A 19,714-nucleotide genomic window follows, 5' to 3' on the forward strand; every position below is an offset into this window, starting at 1 on the left:
ATTTATAGATATTCGAAAACTTCAGTTTATTGTTATCTTTTACTGTGGCCTCTTTATGCTTCCCCGGGCAATTTATATTCTTAAATTTGTTCATCATTTTGAAGATGCCTCCATGATGACAGTCGAAAGTCTTGATATATCTATATTTTATACTATCTTTATATGTACTATATATATATATATATATATATATATATATATATATATATATATATATATACACATACATATATATATATATATATATATATATATATATATATATATTATATATATATATATATACAGTATACAGTATATTGCATATTTTTTTTTACATGAATAGCAGTTGAAATTGTGTAACTTACAGGGGCAAATATTGGTTCTCATTAAATTTATGACATAGGAGAGAACCTAAGACTAGTGTGCAGTATTCATAAACGATGATGCGCACCTGGATAAAATAGCAAAAGTTATATCTAACGCAAGTTTATTAAAAACTAAGATGGCGGCGCTTAAGTAAGACTGGATTACGTATCTTGTCACGGAACGCTCTCTATATACTCCGACTTCTCTTCATTTGCATCATCTGTAGCTCCCCAAACACGAAAGATGGCTGCGATTTTGGGCACTATCGGGAAGAAGATAGTTTCTAACAATGTTGTTGGTGGGGCAAAGAGTCTGTTGAAGAATTCCGGCTCCTTGTATTTTGCCAAGTAAGTAAAAGTAGTTGATTAAAGGAAATTTGTAATTATAACAAGAGTGTCTGCTGTGTGCACGGGTCTTCTTTCACCCGGTTGGGACCGATCAGCTGATGTTCAATTTGGCCAGGCCTATGTAACTATACCATGTACGCTCCAAATAGAGGTTATTTAATTGTGGCGTTTTATTGTATGGAAAGTCAGATTGCCTTACGAGAACCAGTTTGCTATTCTAGTCTCTATTATTATAGCCGTTTCCGTCCATTTTAAAACCAATGAAATGTGGTTCTTCGGAAAGATACTTGAATCCATGACCCTAAGACAATTGCATTTCTTACTTGAAAGTGTAATTGACCTGTTTTGATATGTGCCTTGAACCTTCTTTCGGTAGAACTATATAGTAGCTGCGCGGCGGTGACTGCCTTCTAACTTATCTTTTTCTACAGTTTTTTGGTTGCTAATTATGAATTTACCTTTAATTTTTGGCGCTCGATTGTAATTAACCTGTAATTAACCCCTGAAGTCCATCCAACGAGGGGTTTCCATACGCGATCTTCACAAGACAGAGCACGGCTACGTCTGTTTCGAACGGTTCACATTCTGTCTGGCAAGTGCAATAACTTGTTAACATATGGGTACCCAACCCCCCCGGGCCAGTACTAAACACGGCGAAGGGACATTCCATTTGGCCGACAACAGATGCACCGCCAGTATCAGAAGCCCTAAAACTGTAGAAAAAACCAGGGTAATTCTAAGCCGGCTGTCCGCGGTGAGCTAGACTATGGGAATTGGCGTCTTTCTATGTTATTTTACATGCTATACAAGAATTTAAAGTAATATTTTGTCGGCCGGCCGTAACTAAGCTGTCATTGACCTTTGAAGGCTACGCGACTTGAATTGCCTAACGCTGGGTAGGTCTAAGCCAGCATTCCGCGACAAGCCCCCCACTCCTCCATAGCTAATACGGCAAAATTGTAACAAGTAAACCCCCACCAAAAATACCAACATAAGCATTGCCTAGAGGTGTTTACTGGTTACAATTTTGCCGTATTAGCTATGGAGGTTGGAAAGCGGGCTTGTAGATGAATGCCGTCTTAGACCTACCCTGTGTTAGGTAATTCAAGTCGTGTAGTCTTCAAAGGTCAATCACAGTTTAGTTACAACCGGGCGACAAAATATGACTTTAAATTCTTGTAAAGCAAGTAAAATAACATAGTAAAACGCCAATTGCCACAGTCTAGCTCATCGCGGACAGCCGGCTTAGAATTACCAAAACCAGTTTCCAAGGTAAAAACAGGCGCGGTGCTAATACTTAAAATTACCCTTCTTTCTGAGATCAGTGTCATGGGCTAAGCAGATGAGCACTTTAGGAGATAGCCGAGTGGACCTCACCCTTAGGATAGGCTATAGGCTTACCCTACAGCTCAGAGGACAGTAATTCTAAGTATTAGCTCTGCGCCCGTTTTTACCTTGGAAACTGGTTTTTTCTACACTTTTAGGGCTTCTGATACTGGCAGTGCATTTGTATGTTGTTGGCCAAATGGAATGTCCCTTCACCGTGTTTATCACAGCCTGGGGAGGGGGGCGGTACCCATACGTTAAATTATTGCCCTTGCTGGACAGGATATGAACCATTCCAAACAGACGTACCCGTGCTCTGTCTTGTAAAGATTGCATGTGGAAACCCCTTGTTGGATGGACTTCAGCGGTTAATTACAGGTTAATTACATTCATGCGACAAAAATTGAAGGTAAATCCATAATTAGCAACCAAAAAACTAGAAAAAGTCAAGTTAGAAGGAAATCACCACCGCGGAGCTACTACTTAGATCTGTCCAGAGGACTAACCTGTAGGCTTACCCTATAGCACAGAGAGTCCTGAGATGGTGCAAAGAACGGAAAGTGTCTCTTCTTCCCCAGTTTGTATTGGGAAGTCTCAACGTACTGGCCGATTCGTCAAGTCGCTCCCATCAGGCACGGGGGGGGAGAGCAGACTTTGGCTCAGGAAATAGTATGTCAGGTTCTCTGAAGTGGCCAGCAACTGTGGACTTATTCGCAACGAGATTGAACCATCGTCTTCCGGTTTATTTCTCGCCAGTGGCGGACCCCATGTTGATAGGCACCGATGCAATGTTACAAAATTGGAATCACATGCAGGTGTATGCTTTTCCTCCATTCGGTCTCATTCTCAGGTAATCAGGAAATTGTGGGAGATTGTCAAGATGTCTATGACTCTAATAGCTCCTTGCTGGCCCCCATGCCCTTGGTTTCCGGAATTCTTAGAGCTCCTCACGGAAGTTCCGATGTTCCTACCTATACGGAAAGATCTTTTTAGAGAAGCGCATTTTCACCATTATCATCCAAACCCTCGCGTCCTGAACCTAGTTGCATGGTGACTGTCGAGTGAGCAGTCAAACACGCTGGACTCTCTAAAGCTGTGGCTAGACAGCTTTCTTTCAGCTGTGAAAGTCAACCCGTACCAGGTCAGATGGACAATGTATAGAAGTTGGTGTCATAAGGAAGGTCATTCCGTCTCCAGACCTTCTATTGCTAAGATAGCTGATTTTCTTTTATTCCTTCAGAAAGTCAAGGGTCTTTCATATTCGGCTGTTGCTGGCTACTGCTCAATACTTAGCAGTACGTTTAGTTTCCATCTTCCCGAAATTTCTAGTAGTAAGATCATCCACGATTTATTACGTTCTTTTAAGATTGAACGTCCTGTCTTGCCGACTCGGGCCCCTCCATGGGATGTGTCGGGAGTACTACAATTTTTGCGTTCCCTGCTTTTGAACCCATTGAAGCTCTAACTTTAAAACAACTGACTAAGAAGGTGCTTTTTCTTATGGCTTTATCTACAGCTAGAAGGGTGGGCGAGCTTCAGGCAGTTTCTAGGCTGGTTGCCTATGCGGGAAATGACATGTATCTGTCTTTTCTTCCGGAATTTGTGGCGAAGACGAAGTCAGAGGTTAACCCTCTGCCTCTTTCGTTTAGGGTTCTTTCTCTGCAAAAGTTTGTTGCCGGCGATCCAGCGGAGATGTCTTCATGTCTGGTGCGAGCATTAAAAGTCTATTTGTCAAAGGTCAAGAAACTCCATCCTCATCCGCTTACACTTTTTGTCTCTCCGCGGAATCCTTCCCGTCCACTGTCAAAGAATGCGATTAGCTACTTTTTGAGGGAGGTGATTTCCCAGGCTCCTCTGGGTTCTTCTTTGTCGTCTTCAAGTCTGTCTTACTCCAAGCGCACAGTATTCAGTGTACGGCCACTTCATCTTCCTTTCTAAGGAATTATTCAGTGTCTTCTATTCTGGAGGCAGCTACTGGGAAGTCCATCCCAGTGTTTACTTCTTTTTACTTAAGAGACGTTCATTTTGCCTCGTCGGAGGGTTATTCTCTTAGTGCATGTGTAGTGGCTAACTCTATTATCTAGGGTGTGTTCATTTTAGCTGAGGTGGTATTCTCTTAGCTCGAAGGTTCTTAGGTTAACCAGATAGAGGAATCCCTCTTAGTCTTTAGAATCTTAGGCAGCAGTGATAGTATAATCACATGAACTTAGGTTTAGTATGTTTTAAGTAGCTTAGTCTTTGATAGTTTCTCTACGAGCGTCCAAGGGGGTGCTCTAGTAGGTTAGGCTCTTTCTTTGGTGCTGAGATACCTTGTCGCTTGTCAGTCGTCTGGCCTTATCTGCAACCTAGATGGGTTACCCGGAGGGACAGCGGCTCTGCACACTGCCTCATTCCCCTCCATACATGAGAGGCTCTGAATAGCCACATGGGAGGCTCATCGTACTCCTCCATACATGAGAGGTTCTGAAGAGCCATGTGGGAGGTCAACGGACGGAGACAGTGTTGACCTGACTGACGATCAAAGTACTCTCCAGCATGTCTCTTCACCAAAAGCATTGATTGATATGGTGAGTGTATGACTAAACAGATATCCTATGCAGAGCAGATTGGTGAGCTACCATCTCTGCGCTTGTAAAAAGGGGCGTGCAATAGAATTGATCCCTCCTCCTTTAAGTGTTGTTAATCGGCCGAATTCAGGTGTTCAGGGAGTGTATTGCAATTTGGAGTTTTCATAATAAAACTAATATTGTAATACTTACCTGAACACCTGAATGATTCCTACCCTTCTTTTGCCACAGCAATTTTGAACTTGAGTAAAGCAATTGACAAAGGTAGGAGTGTCGGCACACACCTGTGTCAGTGTTGCCAACCATTTGTTATGGTAACTCAAGTGACAAGATTTTACCTGCAGCGTTGGTAACGCTGACTGTTAAAATTTCCCATTAGTAGGATTGGTAATTAAGAGCTGTTTGGGCTAGTGGGATTAAGGGTGAATTCAGGTGTTCAGGTAAGTATTACAATATTAGTTTTATTATGAAAACTTCATTCTGCAAAGAAAAGTGCAAAGGAATACTAGAAAAAACATGTATACCTCACAAAAAGTTACTACATCTCCCCATCTCGGTAAATCTCGTAAATATTTGACAACAAATATACTCAGAATTTGTTACTGATTTTAATTCTTATCTGTTCTGATATGGTGTGAGCTGTTATTATAATTTTACAAAATAAAATAAGTTATTAGAAAAAACATGCATAACTTGGTAAAATTATCATATTTTTACAAGAATCTTGTAAAAGAGGCCCCACACTGGGTTATAAATAGTCACTTTCAACTTTCTGGAAGGTAGGAAAAAATTTTTAGAATTTTTTTTCTTACACCATGTGCATTTACATATCTTCCTCTTTCCTTTGATATTTTTTTCTTAAATTGGCCAACCTTAAAGTTTGCCCTGTCTGGATGTGTGCTTGATATATATTTAGTCCATCCCTTAAGGGTTAACGGACACATACTGTATGAGTAATATTGGATGACATCACTGGTTTGTGAAGAGGCAGTCTTAATGGCTTTGATGGAAATCATTTGAAAACTGCACTTGAAACGTTTTATGCTGTTGGTGTTTGATATGATGCTTATTGGACATTGGTTTCCAAAGATGAATTAACATCAGTTTCAAATCATATCTGGATGAAGGTAATGGTCAAAGATGATACTCTTATGCCTTGAATTCAGATTACAATATACAGCAGATTATCAGTTCAGATACAAAAATTTTTATCTAAAAGAGCAGGGTAGTAGAGTACGGTATTATTTTATATGTATCATAAAAAAAATATGTTCTCTGCTCGATTTATAAGGTTCCAGTTAAAAATTCTAGAAGAGACCTTTTGCCACTTGGCAAGGCTAGGACTGAGTAGCGTAAAAGTAAATTTAATGTAGGGTACTATTCACAATTGGTTCACAAATTACCATTTGATAAGAACTAACTACATCCTTTGAAAGAACGACTTGAAATCTGGCTAAGACTTGTTTGATAGGCTTTACATAATTCACCCTATGAAAAAATAAACCTTTTGACGATAAAATCTGATGATTAGGACTTATACTTTTTTTTTTCCTGGAGACAATATTTGCACAGCCCATCCCAAAGATTATTTCTTTCTTTTAGTCCAAACAGAGGAGGTGCAAAATGGGATCTGGATCCAGAATGGCTAAAGCAGTTTGATGGACCAGTAATGGTACCAGTTGAGGGCATGAATCTGGATATGCCCTCATGGAATGGATACTTGGCTCCAGTCGAAAAGAAAGTTCGTAATGTTAGCATCAACTTTGGACCTCAGCATCCAGCTGCTCACGGTGTGCTACGTCTAGTTCTAGAATTAGATGGTGAGGTAAGCTTAGCTGTTGACATGTGTAGAAGGCTTTGACTTTACAGTATTTATTGGAAGCAGAACCTGTTATTGGTTTTTACAATACAGTATTTATTTCATTAATTACAGACAGATTAATGGCTCTATGTCATTTAACATACTTTGTATGTTAAATGCCAACAGCAGCCTTTGACAGCATTGCGTTAGCCTACTGAGACATGGATTTAATTTTTGTAGCTGTTGTTTTTTCATGTCTTGTTCCATGTTTGGTTTTAAATAGTAGTGTATACATACTGACTTTTTTTTATAAGTACAGTATCAGTAAGCCTGTTTTAGTATCCTCACTTTATCTGTTTACAGTAATTGTTTAAAAAAGATATGAAACATTAGGGTGGAAAAAGTCATGATTTGTACTAATCTAATTTTGGAGTGGCAAATTTTCCTTGATATTTTTTTCTAGCCACTTCATTTTGTATTTTATGCAGACTGTGATGCGTGCTGATCCTCACATTGGCCTGCTACACCGAGGAACAGAAAAACTTATTGAATATAAAACTTACACTCAGGCTCTGCCATACTTTGATCGCCTGGACTATGTGTCAATGATGTGCAATGAGCAGGCGTACAGTCTTGCTGTTGAAAAGCTGCTTGGTCTTGAAGCTCCTATTCGAGCCAAGTATATCAGAAGTGAGTATGAAGGTTCTTGTTTTTTATAATTATTAAAAAATATTTAAACTTTTTGAATTTTGCTGTCTGGTTGGTATGCTTTTATGTTTTGAATAATTGTTGTATCTGGATGATATAGTGGAAGGATTTTGAATTGTGTAGGGATTAGGTCAAAATTCTTTTTGCTTAGTATATAAGAGTAGTAGCTGTGGTAATATATTTGTTAACAATAATAATGAGGACTGAAAAGAACAATCATATTCTTTAAAGAGAGGTATCAGATAGAATCCATGTACTCCAAAGAATCTTCCTTAAAAATCACTTTTATATAAGTAACTTACCCAGTAATTACTTAGCTAAGAGTTTCTACTTGAACAGCAGCTTAAATTTTGAAATTCGTGGTAACAGTTCTTTTGTTTTTGTTTAGGTGACAAGACCCCGGCCACTTTTGGGGTAAGGGAGAGGAACAACTAAGCCAATAGACCGATTTGTTTCTGCTGCGGGTATCGTTCACACATCGTGTGACAAAGCACCTTGGTTTTGACAATTGTTTTTTCTTCCCATCTGGTGAAGTATTCTTTGTATAACCCTTTCAGCATTGTTTTTTTTTTTATTGGTTTTTTGTTACTTATTATGACTTTTTAGCCAGTTAGTATGTCAGACACTAGCTCTTCCAGTTTCTGGAATTGCAGCAAAGGCTGCAATATCTGGTTGATGAAAATTACCAATGACTCTCATACCCTGTGCACAAATTGCAGGGGGCAAGTTTGTATCATTGATTTGACATGCGACAAATGCAGGGATTGGGACGAACGTAAATGGAAGACTTTGACTTCTCATTTGAATAAATTAGAGAGAGACCACACGAGGAAGGCAGCCGCTAAAGCTGGTGAGAAATTAGTTAGTCAGACGACTCCTAAATCTAACGATGTAGTTTTTCCTGCTGTATCTCTTCCTGTCGTTCCTGTTTCCCCTGTATCAGTAAATACTCCTAGACCACCTACTCCTGCTTCTGATTTTCACATTTCTGAGCCCGATCGCTTGCCAGCATGGAAAATAAATTCAGAGAATTAATATGGTGGTAGGTATAGTGGCCCAATTAGGGCATTGATGCATGTCCTTATGGATAAGTTTGAGAAGAAAAGTGAAAGTGAAGTGTTAGTGGAGGAGGTGGCTGTTCATCCCGCTGATTCTCCTAGGCATTGGTCACTGCCATACTCCCCTGAACCAGGGAGGAGGCATACCGTTAGCCCAAGGGAGGTCAGTGGGGCCTGCCCACGAGTAGTCATCTCCTTTGGACCAGCCTATTGCATCCCAGGTTGTTGAGAGACAGCTGCTGGAAAGGCATCTCAGACGTGCATCAGCTCTCGTCTAGTTCGAGATTTTCTTTGCTGTACCATAGGCATCAGTGGCACTTTCCCGACAAGTCTCGTCCCTCAAAGAGGCATTCTTCTTCCAAGAATCCAGCTCTTCGACTTCCCAACAAAAGGTTGAGGGAGCCACCTCTTAGTCCTCAACCGTCTTGCAGTAAGTGGGACAGTCCTGAACATTTCTCCTCCCCTGGACACCAGGAACGAGCTTTGAGTCACTCCTCTTCATCTAAGAAGCGTCTTCTTTCTGATTCCGGGAACTTCTCTGGTCTCATTGACGCAGGCCGTAGATCCTCGCTGCAATCAGCGAAGGTCTTCTTTTTGACATGAGATGGGCCACCTCCTGAAAAGTCTTTTTAAGACTTTTGAAGTATTAAGTTTCGTGGACTGGTGTTTGGGCGCTCTCGCCAAGAAAGTTCAAGAACCATTGCTTCCACCTGATTTCTCATCGGATCTGCTGGGTTTTCTTTCCTGCTCGGACAAAAGAGTCAGGGACAGTTCTCAGGAGATTGCTTCGTTTTACGCAATTGGCGTGCTCAAGAAAAGGGAACTTTCGGTTTCCTTTACATCTAAAGGTGTTACTTTGTCCCAAAAGTCAGCGCTTTTATTTTCCCCGCTAGACAAACATAATCTTTTCCTGCAGACAGCCGTTAGCGCGAATGTTTCTAGCCTTCATAAGAAGTCCACACAGGATCTGACACAGTTGACGAAGTGACAGTACCCACCAGGACATCCTCTCCTCTGCTGTCTAGGCCCTTTTGGCAGGCAGACAGAGATCTCAATCTAGGCCCAAAGGATCAGTTAGGTTCACACCCCGAGCCATCAAGAAGTCATCAACTAAATCTTCAACCCGCAAGTGAGACCTCAGTCCCCCATACCCCAGTGGGTGCGAGGCTCTTTCTCTTCTGGGAGAGATGGAGTTCAAGAGGGGCGGACCAGTGGGTAGTCAAAGTACTCGAGGGTTATTCTATCCCCTTCAGGGAGAGGCCTCCCTTGACCAACACTCCCGTTGCATTGACGGCCTACTCCTGAGGCTTGGAGAGGTATTCGGCCCTCTCAGAGGAGGTTTCCCCTCTCATCAGCAAGAAGGCCATAGAATTAGGAACTCCAAGTCGATGGAGTTTTACAATCGGCTCTTTGTAGTGCCCAAGCCTTGAGGGGGATGGAGACCGGTGCTAGACGTGAGTGCTTTGAATGCCTTTGTAGAGAAGACAAAGTTCAAAATGGAAACAACACAATCGGTTCTTGCTTCCACCTGTGAGGGGGATTGGATGATCTCCCTAGACATGCAAGACGCATATCCCTATTCACGAGGATTCAAGGAATTACCTCGGGTTTGTGTTTAGGAACCAAGTTTATCAATTCAGAGCTCTTTGTTTCGGCCTCAGGACTGCCCCACAAGTTTGGCTACATCTAGCAGGGGTAAAGATCCTACTTTTTTTAGACGACTGGCTACTTCGCTCTCCCATGAAGGATCAGTGCATGGAGGACTTACAGAAGACGATTTGCATGACTCAAGATTTAGGACTTTATTGAACCTCCACAAATCTCAACTAATTACCACTCAGAGAATTCTCTATTTGGGGATTCTTATAGACTCTTGGAGTTTTCAGGCTTCGCCGTCCCCCAAGAGAGTGGAGGAATGTTTACGGAAGGTGGACTCTTTTCTCACCCTTCATTCGTGCACAACAACTCATTAGATGAGTCTTTTAGGCACACTAGCCTCATTGGAGCAATTTGTCAGACTGGGGAGACTGCACATGAATCCACTACTGTTTTACCTGAGAGCCTTCTGAGATTGGAAGGTACATCAAGATCTTCACGCCTTTCCTATCACAGCAGAAATAAAGGAGGACTTGCATTGGTGGAAGTCAGGAGAGAGATTGATGGAGGGGAAATCTCTTCTCCCAGTGAACCCCCACCTGGACTTCTTCTCTGACGTGTCAGATCTGGGTTGGGGAGCGCTCCTTGGGAACCGAGAAATCTCAAGAATTTGGTCCCCGAAGGGTCTTGTTGCAGTGCATGCAGACAACACCACAGCCTTGGCCTACATGAGACATCAAGGGGGAACTCACTCATTCTCTCTGTGCGAGATAGCAAGAGATCTGTTGTGCTGGGCAGACCAGAACCAAACCAAACTAGTCACAAGGTTTATCCAAGGCAAATGCAATGCCCTGGCAGACGAACTTAGCCCCCGGAATCAAGTCCTTTCAACGGAATAGACGTTAGACAATTGGATGTGCTCCAACCTTTGGAGACTATGGGGACAACTGCCCTGGACTTATTTGCAACGTCTTGAAATCACTGTCTACCTCTGTTCTGCTCCCCTGTTCTGGACTCGCATGGGCAACAGATGCGATGATTCAAGATTGTTGAATCTGGACCTTTACGCTTTTCCACCCTTCGGAGTGATAAGGGAAGGTCTCAAGAAATTCCGCTCTCACAGCAATGCAAGGATGATTCTTGTGGCCTCCTTTTGGCCACAGAAGGAATGGTTCCCAGACCTTCTGGATCTCCTCGTAGACTTTCCAAGGCTCCTCCATGCTATTCCAAGTCTTCTCAGACAACCGTACTGCAGGATCTTCCATCAAGGCCTGTCCACGCAGGCCCTGACAGGCTTTCGACTGTCAGTAGACTTGTCCGAGCAAAAGGTTTTTCGCAATCGGCAGTGGAGGCCATTGCCAAATGTAGACATGCCTCTCCCAACAGGCTCTACCAGGCAAAGTGGAAGCTTTTAGGACCTGGTGCAGAAGAAACAAAGTTTCATCTTCTCAGACATCTATCCCTCAAATAGCAGATTTTCTTCTTTTCTTGAGGACTTCTCTAGGAAGGTCTTCTTCCACCATAAAAGGCTACAGAGCAATGCTCAGCTCTGTTTTCTGTCACAGAGGCCTCAACATTTTTAGCTAATCAGGATATTTCAACACCATTAGATCTAGATTAATACAGTAATAAGGTAATAGTTTAATGTATATTTGATGTAGGCTGGTATTTTTAGGCATACTTTGGCATTTGACCCTTCATGGTAGACAGGTATAAGCATTTTTAGAGGGGCGTTGTAAGCATTCGCAGGATTTGACCTATTCGCGGGGGGCTGTGGGACGCATCCCCCGCGAATACAGGGGGTTCACTGTATTTGGTATTTGAACTTTAAAGATAGGAAGTCATAAGCATTTTCAGAGGGGATTTTTGCTTTTCCGAGGAGTTTGCATTTCTGCAGTAGGTTAGGCCTTCATCCCTCCCCCCAAGTCAGAGACAGGAAAAGATTGGGGAAAACAATTATTGAGCTAAAATCTTACCTAATTTATTACAGTTTCCTTAATGAATTGATATTTTGCTGTTTACATTAATATTTGAATATTACTAAATCATTTATTTATCATACAAAATAAATAAACATACATACAGGCAGTATCAGGTTTACGACGGGGGTTCCGTTCTGACACCGATTTGTAAGCTGAAAATTGTCATAAACCGAAATAATCATTGAAAATTATAAGAAAACCTTATTTTTAATCCTCTGAGTATCCTTTGGGTATCTTGAAAATGACATAACCTGCATTTTTATTGAGTCTTTCATAAAGAGAAGAAAAGCAATTAAAACCTTAGATGTAATAGCTTTATCACAAAACATTATACAACATTTCCACAAGATACTACAACTTTCTGAGGAACAGAGGAGGCATTGTTTTATATATGCTCCTCAGAAGTCAATATTTTATCTAAAGTTACACTCAAAATCATAAGAGTCACTGACATTTAAAATAGTACACTACCATTTACATGTAAATCAGGATGCAAAGGTAAAAGTTTCTTAGATTGAAAAACTATCATATTTAGAAGGGCTCAGGTTTATGTCCTAAAGCCTACTCCACTCACATGTACCATATCTCTGTTCAAGGACTCTGCAACTATAGTCCTGAGGCATGGATAAGGAACAGTATGTAGAAGAGTAGCATCACCACTGAATGCAACCAGTTTGTTCTCCAGACCTTGCCACATGTCACTAGTATAGATAATAAATAGCATAGGTTCAAGTGTGCTACCTTTAGGAACACTTGAAATAACATAACTACTAAACTGGCCATCGACACAGACCCTTGGGTTCAGCCTGTTAAAAATTTAATTAAAATATTAATAAAAGATCTATCAATCCCCAATAATCTTGGCATGTAGGTATGTGCTTTATGACTCACACAGTCAGCGGCCTCACTAAAATCTAAACCAACCATGCATGCCTCTGCACCTTCATCAAGAGCATTTTGCAAGACAGTTGATATTGACAAGGCTGCATCACAAGTACCAAAGCCTTACAAAACTCAAATTGTAATGCTGGTAGCAGGTTATCTTCAGCTAACCTACAAAGACATTTAGAGAGCAGCTTCTCAAAAACCTTAGATAAAAAGGGGGAATTCAAATTGGCCTATATTCTAGGGGGCATGATGGTGGATGAACTCCCAGTTAGTTAGTCCTCTTTATAAAAGGATTGTGAACTTCAATACTTTAGCAATAATGTAAAATGTTGCAGGGTTGCAGAGGGGGGGCCCTTATTAATGTAGCCCAGCTGGCGACAAATACCTTAATGCCTTTACAGTATAAGATAAATGCCAGCAATGTCCTTAGTGAAACTAAGTTCTCCAGATTTATCAGAAAAGCTACAAATCAAAATTTAATCCCAGTACTGATGGAAAGCCGATTATATGACCTCCTTGGCCCATACCCACAATTAATGCCCCACCAAGTGCCAGGTATTTCAGAGTTTCATTTTCAGTAATCTGTCCCTGAGAATGGAAGGTTAGTATTATTTATGCATTGTTTGGTTAAAGATTTGGTCATAGAATAAAAGTAAATTTGTAAAAGTAAAATTTTACTAATTTTCATAGAAGCCAAAGAAATTAGATGGACAGGAAACTCTATAATACATTGTGCAGCATAATTGGAGAATCTGCTTCTGTCATATCTTTCTATAAGAAAACTTTCCAATGAAGAGCTGACAGGCAGCATCAACTGCAGTAAACCAGAATGGTCAGATAGTTAGGTCAGGCAGGAACATAGATAATCGGCCCATGTAGAAATTATCTAATTTCATATCCTCTAAGAAAGAGGACAGTAGTCTTCTTAAAGCTTAAGGATTTGAAACAGTTTCTTTTAGCAATATACCCAGATTTAACACACTTGGGAAGGGTCTTCTTCTATCCTCAGTAATAATAATAATACATGTTGGATGCATTAGTATATAGTGTCAACAGTTTACTGAAAAATTATTTAAGGTTTGTGTATCAAAGGAAGTTTTAAGGTTTTTCTTCCTTGAGGCTGTTTCTCATAATGTAATGACTATGAAATGAATATTAAAATATGTTGTTTTCAAAAGCTGAGTAATTTCTTACTAAGTAACAGGAAACTTTGTTAAAAAAAATAAGAAAAATTACATTTTTATGAACCTTTTTTTTATGCTAAATGAGTTATTTACCAGATTTATAGTTATTTCCCAAACTACTGTTGTATATTTCACATGTAAGTAATCCATTGGCAACTAACATTCCAGCTATGTTTGGGGAGGTCACACGTATCTTGAACCACTGCATGTTCTTGGGAACTCATGCATTAGATATTGGTGCTTTAACTCCCTTCCTGTGGCTGTTTGAGGAACGTGAGAAGTTGATGGAATTTTATGAGAGAGCCTCTGGTGCTCGACTTCATGCTGCCTATGTTCGTCCTGGAGGAGTTGCTATCGTAAGTAAATACTGTAGTGTTACCTGTACAACCACTGAGCAGAAAAGCAATTAGTGTCTATGTGTACTAAAGAAAACAGTTATTTAGGTTGTAACAAAATGCAAGAAAATGGTTAAGAAAGAAATTTATGTTATATTTTATTTTTGGTAATTATGCCTTTTTGTCACAAGTGCAGTAGATTTTCAATACATGAAATGTGTTAAAAAGCAAATTGGCATAAGAGGAGAGTTGATAGATGGGCAGGTTTTAGGATAGGTAGAAATTTTTATAATAAAATTAATTTTTTTAATACTTTCCTCTCTACTATGATAGCTATAAAGTCCCACACCATTGGGAGGATGACAGAGTATAAACACAAAGAATTTCATCTAGATCATCAGGTTATACCATCTATTGGCCCCTCCCTTTCAGGGTTAGCTGTGGTAAATGCATGTATTGTTCTCGCTTTTGTTTCTGTCCACATCAAAGGGGAAGGGGGTGGTGATTCATCATAATGGAGAGGTATTTAAAAGATAAATTTTTTATAAAATTGTCTATTTTTTAAAATGAATATTAGCTCTCTATATGATAGCTGATTCCCCCATTGAAAATGGAGGTTGGTAAGTGTATGAGGACCCAAAAGTTAAACTCCCAAAAGAACAAAAATAAATTTCCTCTGGAATGTGATGCTACTCACAGTTACCTTATGATTAGAATTGATCTGTTGGTACTGCTGCCAGTAGCGGAATTAATTCATTAGGCCACAAGGACCTCTGAAAATCAGTGGAGGTTCCTTAGAAGGGAATCACTCTTATTCTGATGGCAGTTGGACAAAGGCCCTGTGCCAAAGCTTACAGAGCAATGACATTAAAAAAAAAAAATGAAAGCCCTTGCCAAACCCAAAGCTAGGCACCTTCATACTCCCCAAAACTCAATGAATTCCTAACAAGTGGAAAAACTAGATTAAAACTACCTGGTCTTTCAGGATATGAGTTTATTTGCTGAAATGATGCAAAAGAGCTCTGCAGTCTTCATACAGGCATTGAATTTCTAAATCCTGCACATAATGTGAGGCAAACACTGGGTTGTATCTCTGTTGCACTGCATTTAAAGCCTTCTCCAGAGACGGGTTTGTAAGGAAACTTAAGAGAGTTTGCCATGGCTCTCATGTCTTGGAACTTGACCTCTAACGGATAATGAGGAAGGTCAAGATTAGCATGCGCTTCCCTAGCCAAGCTTAGGAAGAAAGCCAATATGTTTTTAGATCTTTGACTTTGACTTTGGGACTTTACACGTAAGCAAGAGTGCTTTGACTTGACAGAGTGAGGGGTCTTCCCCATCTGGAACCAAGGAGGACAGACAGGATTTGTAAAGAATGAGGCAGAGCTCGAGACTTGAAATCATTCATTTCACTGGAGATTAGCAAATAGAGAAGGACTGCTCATTAGGCTGTAATGCCCACATTACAGGGAAAGGCCTGAAGCTCACTGATCCTTATAGCCAAGGCCAAAGCCAACAAGAGTAAGGTCTTAATTTGTTAAATGGTAAAAAGTTAAGTATACCTTAGTTTTACCAGACCACTGAGCTGATTAACAGCTCTCCTAGGGCTGGCCCGAAGGATTAGACTTATTTTACGTGGCTAAGAACCAATTGGTTACTTAGCAACGGGACCTACAGCTTATTGTGGAATCCGAACCACATTATAGTGAGAAATGAATATCTATCACCAGAAATAAATTCCAGGAATTGAACTCTGGCCCATCGAGTGACAGTCCGCAGCTCTACCGACTCACCCAACAAAGAGCTGTTAAATGGTAAAGAGAGGCTGCATTCAAGGTTTCAGATGGGGATATGTTCAGGAAATTTAGTAATATGTCCAAAGTTCATCCCAAAAATTTAACAGGAAAATTGGAAATCTGTGGAAGGAGCAATAGCTTCCATAATGTCCATGCTAGAGGAGAGATCCACTCTGGTGTGCCATACCATTGAAGGTATCTTTGAACAATAACCTTTGATTGCTGGAACTGAGAGATCTTTGGTATAGTAGAAGTAAATCAAGAATTCAGTCAGGTTATTTATAGTGGTACGGATACAGGAAATCCATGTAGGATAGCATCAGCCTTGGTAAACTGACCATTGCCTCTGGTACAGGATGTTTGTTAAATGTCTCTTGGAATTAATGATGGCTTTATACATTCCTCTGGAAAGCCATTTGCTTGGAGGAGAGGGTCCAAAATCTCCATGGAAACAGCTGGAGCATGGGGAGGTTTTGATGACACCAGCAACCTTGGTGGTTGAGTAAGTCCTTCCTTAAAGGAAGGGACCTCAGTTGATGCACTACAGTAAAACCAAAATGACTACAAACATGGCTGTCATTAGCTACATTGCCAAACTTAACTTCTTCCTGACTTATAATCTGACTACAGTAATACCTCAAACTTAAGCGAGGTTAGGTTCCAGAACCCCTCGTGTATGACTTGGATTCGCATAAGTTTGGTACGATCACTGAAAATGCTAATACTGTACATACAGTAAATGCTTATTTTTAGAGTTTAAATCCTAAGTATGACAAAATCATGCTCCCAGAGCACTTTAATTTCATTTAAAAGCCAGCTTAATACCGTACTGTAATTCTATTTCATTATAGTACTGAGAGAGAGAGAGAGAAGAGAGAGGGGGGGGGCCCCCTTGGGGGTTGTCCTTATAGTAAAGATCAAGAGTGAAATTATTCATGAATTATTGCGGAGACAGAAAGAATAAGGTGAGAGAGAGAGAGGGCGGGTCGTTTGTTCTTACATTAAATATCATGAGAGGGAAATTATTCGTGATATTTGAGAGAGAGAATAACTTTGGAGAGAGAGAGAGAGAAGTTATTCTTACATTAGATATCAAAAGATGGAAGTTTGTGATTATGAATAGGGGGGAGAGAGAGAGAGAGATTTTTCAGAATCCTTCCCTAGCGGTAAAATATTTGAGCATCAGTGGGCAATATTTTGTTCCCTACATGGTCAACATGTCAAGGTAATTAACAGTTAGGTTACCCCCTCGCTCCAAAGGATGGAGAAAAGACTGGGAATCCACTTGTATTCTTTTAAAAAATTAAACAGTTTACTGTAGAAATGTAAAAAATTTTTAATTATAGCATGGAAAATATAAACAAAATAAAGCAACATCACATTTATCTATACAACTACAGTATGCAAAGCAAATAAACATATATGTAACATAAGCATCAAAAATCTCCCTCATATTTCAGTGAGAGAGAAACAAAAATACTTCTCATACCTCAAAGCAAATATTAAAGTACTGAGAAAGAGAGATATGTGTACATAAACAGCTGTTTTGTGATTTTGATTGATTTTACTGTATTTTAAGTAAAGTATGCTAGTATCATACAATATTTATGTACAAAAATAAAAATGCAAATTTTTCATATCAATTTTACATATAAAAGCATGAAAACTTATAAATTACTTAAAAAACCACTTCTGTAGGGTTTCTCGAGGATTTTGCAATGTCCCGTGTCTGTGAAAAAATCGCATATGCCAATTGCAGGCAGTCCTCGGTTATCAGCGGGGGTTCTGTTCTGACGGCATGGTGATTAACTGAAAATTGCAGATTTTCTGTTATTGGCACCTCTGTTAGGTATGTATCGGTGCCAGCACCCAGTTATTGGCGCTGATAAGTGGAAATCTGCGATATTCAGTGCTGAAAATTGCAGATTTTCGTAGCTAGGCAAGCGCCATAAAACCGGATTTCCGATAACCGGGGACTGCCTGTAGTTACGTTCCAATGAAAAAATCACATCTGTGAATTCACACAACTCAAAGCGCATGAAAGAAGTATTACTTTACAGTTATCTGCATCCCTCGATTTGGGGATTCTTTAATCCGGTCATTAAATCCAGCTTATCCCTCCCATGGGCTTTCCAGAAAAAGAGACTGTTCTGGCATAAGAAGGCTAGCTTAATTTACAGTCTTTAAGAGGCCAATAACAGTATTATTTTTATTGAGTTTTATCATTTATTTTCATCAGTAAGTCTGATCCTACCCTGTTATCAAAACAGCTTAATGTATGGTATAAAATCTTCATTTATTGTATTTTTTTTTTTTTTACTGTAAATCATCCTTTACTTGTCATTAAATTTCAGTTCTTTCGCTCATTTACTTCCTTCCCCCGGTCAGTCCTCAGCCAAGGAAGTATCTATGCTTTATCTTCAAAGGGAAGGGCTTCCCATTCAAAGCTGTGTGTGTTGATCTGAGCACAGTGCCACAGGTATTCTCATGGTTTTGGCTACATGAGTGGGAGGGAATCATCTGCTAGGAGTCCGAGTTCTTTTAAACTTGGACGACTGGTTAGTTCTTGCTAACTCATTTCAGGTGGTCTTGAAGGCACAGGGTTGCCATCTGTGTCTGGCCTTGGTGGTAGGCATTCTGATCAGTGCTTTTTCCAACCCAGTCAGTTGTTTATTTGGGGATGAAGGTCAACTCAATCTTTTTGGGGTTTTCAGACATGGAGACAGGAAGGCATTTTACATCACTGCTGAGAGAATCTCGACCCTAAAGGTCATGAGCCAAGAAGTTGCCACCTTTTTTTAGGTCACTTGGTCTCTTTATTGAAGATTGTTAACATGGTCTGTCTAAGAATGACCATCAGTTTTACCTCAAGAACTCTTGGGTCAGGTCTCATCTTCTGTGCTCTATTCCAATTGTAATTTCTTCAGATTGTTTACCTTTTTTTTTTTTAATTGGTGGTGAGATTGCTCAAGACTGTTGATGGGCCTGCCTTTAGACCTCTTGAGCCCAACTCTCACAGTGTCCTCAGTCACTTAGGAGTCAGGTTGGGGAGAAATTCTGGAGAACACCAAATGTTAGGAGATTGGACTGTACATATAGGAGAGCAAATGCATACAGACAACCTAGAGCTTTTGGCAGGTTAGAAGGTCTTATGCAAGCAGAACATATGAGTGACAAGATTACAGTTCACTTCAACAGTTCAACCCTTTGTTCTTTTGTAAGGAAGTGCAAATCAAGAAATTTGTCCAGGATAGCAGAGAAAATCTCCTTTTGACAGAGTCCTTGAACATCTTTCTTTTACCACAGTTTGTCCCATGGAGAAAACAAAGATTGCAGACCAACTCAGCAAGTTAGGGCAAGTCCTCAGTCAGAATGGTCATTTCATCCACAAGTATGTCAGAAGTTAAGGAAGCTTTTGTGAGCCCTAAGCACTGAACTGTTCCCAACTGCCCAAAACACAAAACTCCTGGTTTACTTCATTCCATGTCAAGATCTCTGGCATGGATAGTAGATGCCTTTCTTTTAGAGTGGTCGAATTTAGACCCTCATGCTTTTGATCCATTTTTAGCTCTTGGTGGCCTTAAAGGAAATGGTTTCCTGAGCTACCTCTCCAGGCAGTAGAATTTCTTCAGTTTCTGTCAATCAGGAAAGATCTTAGATAGTCACACATTTGAGGAGATTCCATCAAAACCTCCACATGCTTCATCTGACCACATAGAAACTGTTACTTGTCTTGTGAGCAAACAGCTTTTTGTGAGCAGGTAGGGAACTAATCCTC

General features: G+C 40.2%; 1 protein-coding gene across 1 annotated transcript in view; it reads left to right on the forward strand.

The window, feature by feature from the left end:
* The first annotated feature begins 319 nt into the window (after positions 1–319).
* Positions 320–19,714, forward strand: part of ND-49 (NADH dehydrogenase (ubiquinone) 49 kDa subunit) — a 77,481-nt gene continuing 58,086 nt past the window's right edge. Inside the window, exons 1-4 of the mRNA XM_067099954.1 lie at positions 320–695; positions 6,191–6,413; positions 6,878–7,079; positions 13,974–14,161. Coding sequence (XP_066956055.1) covers positions 592–695; positions 6,191–6,413; positions 6,878–7,079; positions 13,974–14,161 — 717 coding nt within the window. The 5' untranslated portion in view covers positions 320–591. The remainder of the gene's footprint in view (positions 696–6,190; positions 6,414–6,877; positions 7,080–13,973; positions 14,162–19,714) is intronic.

This window comes from Macrobrachium rosenbergii, chromosome 56 (assembly GCF_040412425.1).
Source record: "Macrobrachium rosenbergii isolate ZJJX-2024 chromosome 56, ASM4041242v1, whole genome shotgun sequence".
Classification (NCBI taxonomy): Eukaryota; Metazoa; Arthropoda; class Malacostraca; order Decapoda; family Palaemonidae; genus Macrobrachium; species Macrobrachium rosenbergii.